At 59.0% G+C, this 2,306-nt stretch overlaps 1 protein-coding gene across 1 annotated transcript in view; it reads left to right on the top strand.

Annotated features, from left to right (window-relative positions):
• Window positions 1-1,405, top strand: part of CUTA (cutA divalent cation tolerance homolog) — a 9,028-nt gene extending 7,623 nt beyond the window's left edge. Inside the window, 3 exon segments of the mRNA XM_009648839.2 lie at window positions 333-378; window positions 679-728; window positions 1,303-1,405. Of these exon segments, the coding sequence (XP_009647134.2) occupies window positions 333-378; window positions 679-728; window positions 1,303-1,405 (199 nt within the window).
• Window positions 1,406-2,306: the final 901 nt, after the last annotated feature.

Here is a 2,306-nt window from a genome sequence, read left to right as displayed (position 1 = left end):
CGCTGCGGTCCCTGCAGGCATCGTCCCCCGGCCGCTGCTCGGAGCAGGGCCACCACCACACAGCCCCCCAGGGCCACCCCACTCCCAGCTCCTTTGCCCTGCCATCCCCCCATGGCAGCTCTCTCGAGGCTGGCACAGCCAAGGAGGTTCTGGTCTGTAAATCCAGGATGCTCAATCTGCGCAGCAGACTTCTGGGGGCAGCGATGCGTCTCGAGCACCACTTTGTAAAGGAACGGTGGAAAGCACCAAGCAGGGAACCTAAACCCCCTCGGGAATCGGCACGGCTGCACCCAGAGCTGTATTTGTTGATGCTTCTTTTCTTTTAAACCTAGGTATTTCTGGAAAGGGGAACTGGAAGAATCCACTGAAATACTGCTGGTAAGTGACAATTCCCCGTGTCACAAAAATCCCCATCCCAGGCAGCCCCAGCCAAAAGGGAGAAGGTGGCACCAACCTGCCCGAGATTTGGGACAGTAGCCAGGGACCCCGAGCACCTGCCTGCAGGCATGGCAGTGGTGGCAGGGGGGTGGCAGCCCCTCACCCTGCCACCACAGGGGACATCCCCTGGGAAAGAGCCCAGCTGGATGGGTGCAGTGGAACTGTGCACGCAGGGTTGCTCCATCCCCTTTTCTTCTCCCCTGGTTTTTATTTTGTTTTGGTTTTTTTTACTCTCTGCAGTTAGTGAAAACAAGGACATCCAAAATAGACGAATTGTCCAACTACGTCAGGTGAGGCTCTGGCTCCGTGGGAGCACTGGGTTTCCTACCCAAGGTACGCTGCCAGCTCACGTCTCACACTCAGGCTTTGGGAGTCAGGTTCTTTGCGCCCATTCCCACCCAGGGAGGGTTTAAGTGCTCCTGATGCACCTTGTGAGCCAGAAAAAAACCAGAGATGGCATCAGCAAAAAAGCCAAGATTGGCAGGAATATCAACTGTTGGGCTTCAACCAGCCCCTCCTGGGCACAAGGAGGGATTCTCCTTCTCCTAATGGAGGTTATTCCCTGGCTGCCTCCTGGCAGGATTTCCTGCGCTTCCCAAGCACCGAGCGGTGCATGCAGCCAGCTTTGGGCCAGGGCCCCCTGGCAGTCAGCTGCTGGCTGTGGTAAACCCCAAACTCAAAGCAAAATTCTCACGTGGCAAAAAGAAGATGCGAGTGCTTTGAAGTCAGCGGAGGGCGTGGGGCAGGGCTGGCGCGCGCCGCTGGGAGCAGAGACCTCTGCTTCCTGCGCCCGCGGCAGGAGGGGGGCTGTTCTGCCGCAGGGCTGTTGGTGACACTGTTCCTCTGCGCCTGTTTCCACTTTAGATCCATCCATCCCTTTGAAATTCCTGAAATCATCAGCCTGCCTATTGACCAAGGAAACCCTCTCTACCTCAAATGGATAGAGGAAAGCATCCCACGGGAGTGAGCCGTGCAGAAAGCCCCTTGCTTTTGGGGGGACCGGGTGAGCCGTGCTGGTCTCCCTGCGCGGGCAGGAGTTACGCACACGCGGGGAGGCAGCTTCTGTCTTCATGGGTTTGCTGTAACGCAGAAGCTTGGGACTGGGAATTTCATTTGCAGGGAGCACCGAGCAGCCCGGAGACTGCGGAGGCCAAAGCGGGGAAGGGCTACGCACGCCAAGGGCTGTTGCAGCATCGCAGATGAGGATACACAGGGGTGCTCGTGTCGGGGCACTGCAGCATTTGGGGGCTGTCTCAGGCCCCCAGCAGCACGTGCCAGCCCCTCTCCTGCTGTCATGCAACATGCCAATTCCAGTCGTGCAAAATCCAAGGAAAAAGCAAGCTTGAGCAGATGCCTCAAGCATTTACCAGGAGCCGCAAGCAGCACATGCACTGACCCTGCCGAGCTGGGGAGAGCCTGGCCGAACTGGGCAACATCCACTGCCAGCTCAGGGAAACAAGGGCCAGCAGGACCGGGGCATCGCCCGGCTGCACGGCCCTGGCCATGCACCCCCCCACCCACGCCTGAACGCTGGCTTTCTACCTGGGCCAAGTTTAACCTTGTAAAAAAGATGCTTGTGTTAATAGCTTAATGGGATGTAACTTATGGAACAGTACTGAGTTATTTATGTGACTGGCACGGGAATAAAAGGGAGCATTTCTTACCTGGGCAGGCTCAGGCGTCGTCACAGCGAGCTGGGCGGGAGGCAGGGCCCGGGGGGGGGTTGCAGCGGCTCTCTCCAGCCCCATGCCGAGCGATGCTCTGCTGGCTCCGACCTGCTCGTCCCAGGCTCACGGAGCAGCGGTGCCGGGCGCTTTGCGGGTGCTGAGCTGTGCCCGCAGGCTCGCCGTGCCCCCCCCGAGGGCGCG

The sequence above is a fragment of the Egretta garzetta genome, unplaced genomic scaffold (genome assembly GCF_000687185.1).
Source record: "Egretta garzetta isolate BGI_Z169 unplaced genomic scaffold, ASM68718v1 scaffold211, whole genome shotgun sequence".
NCBI classification, from domain to species: Eukaryota; Metazoa; Chordata; class Aves; order Pelecaniformes; family Ardeidae; genus Egretta; species Egretta garzetta.
Note: the sequence above shows the minus strand (reverse complement) of the source record. Positions and strands in the feature narration are given on the sequence as shown.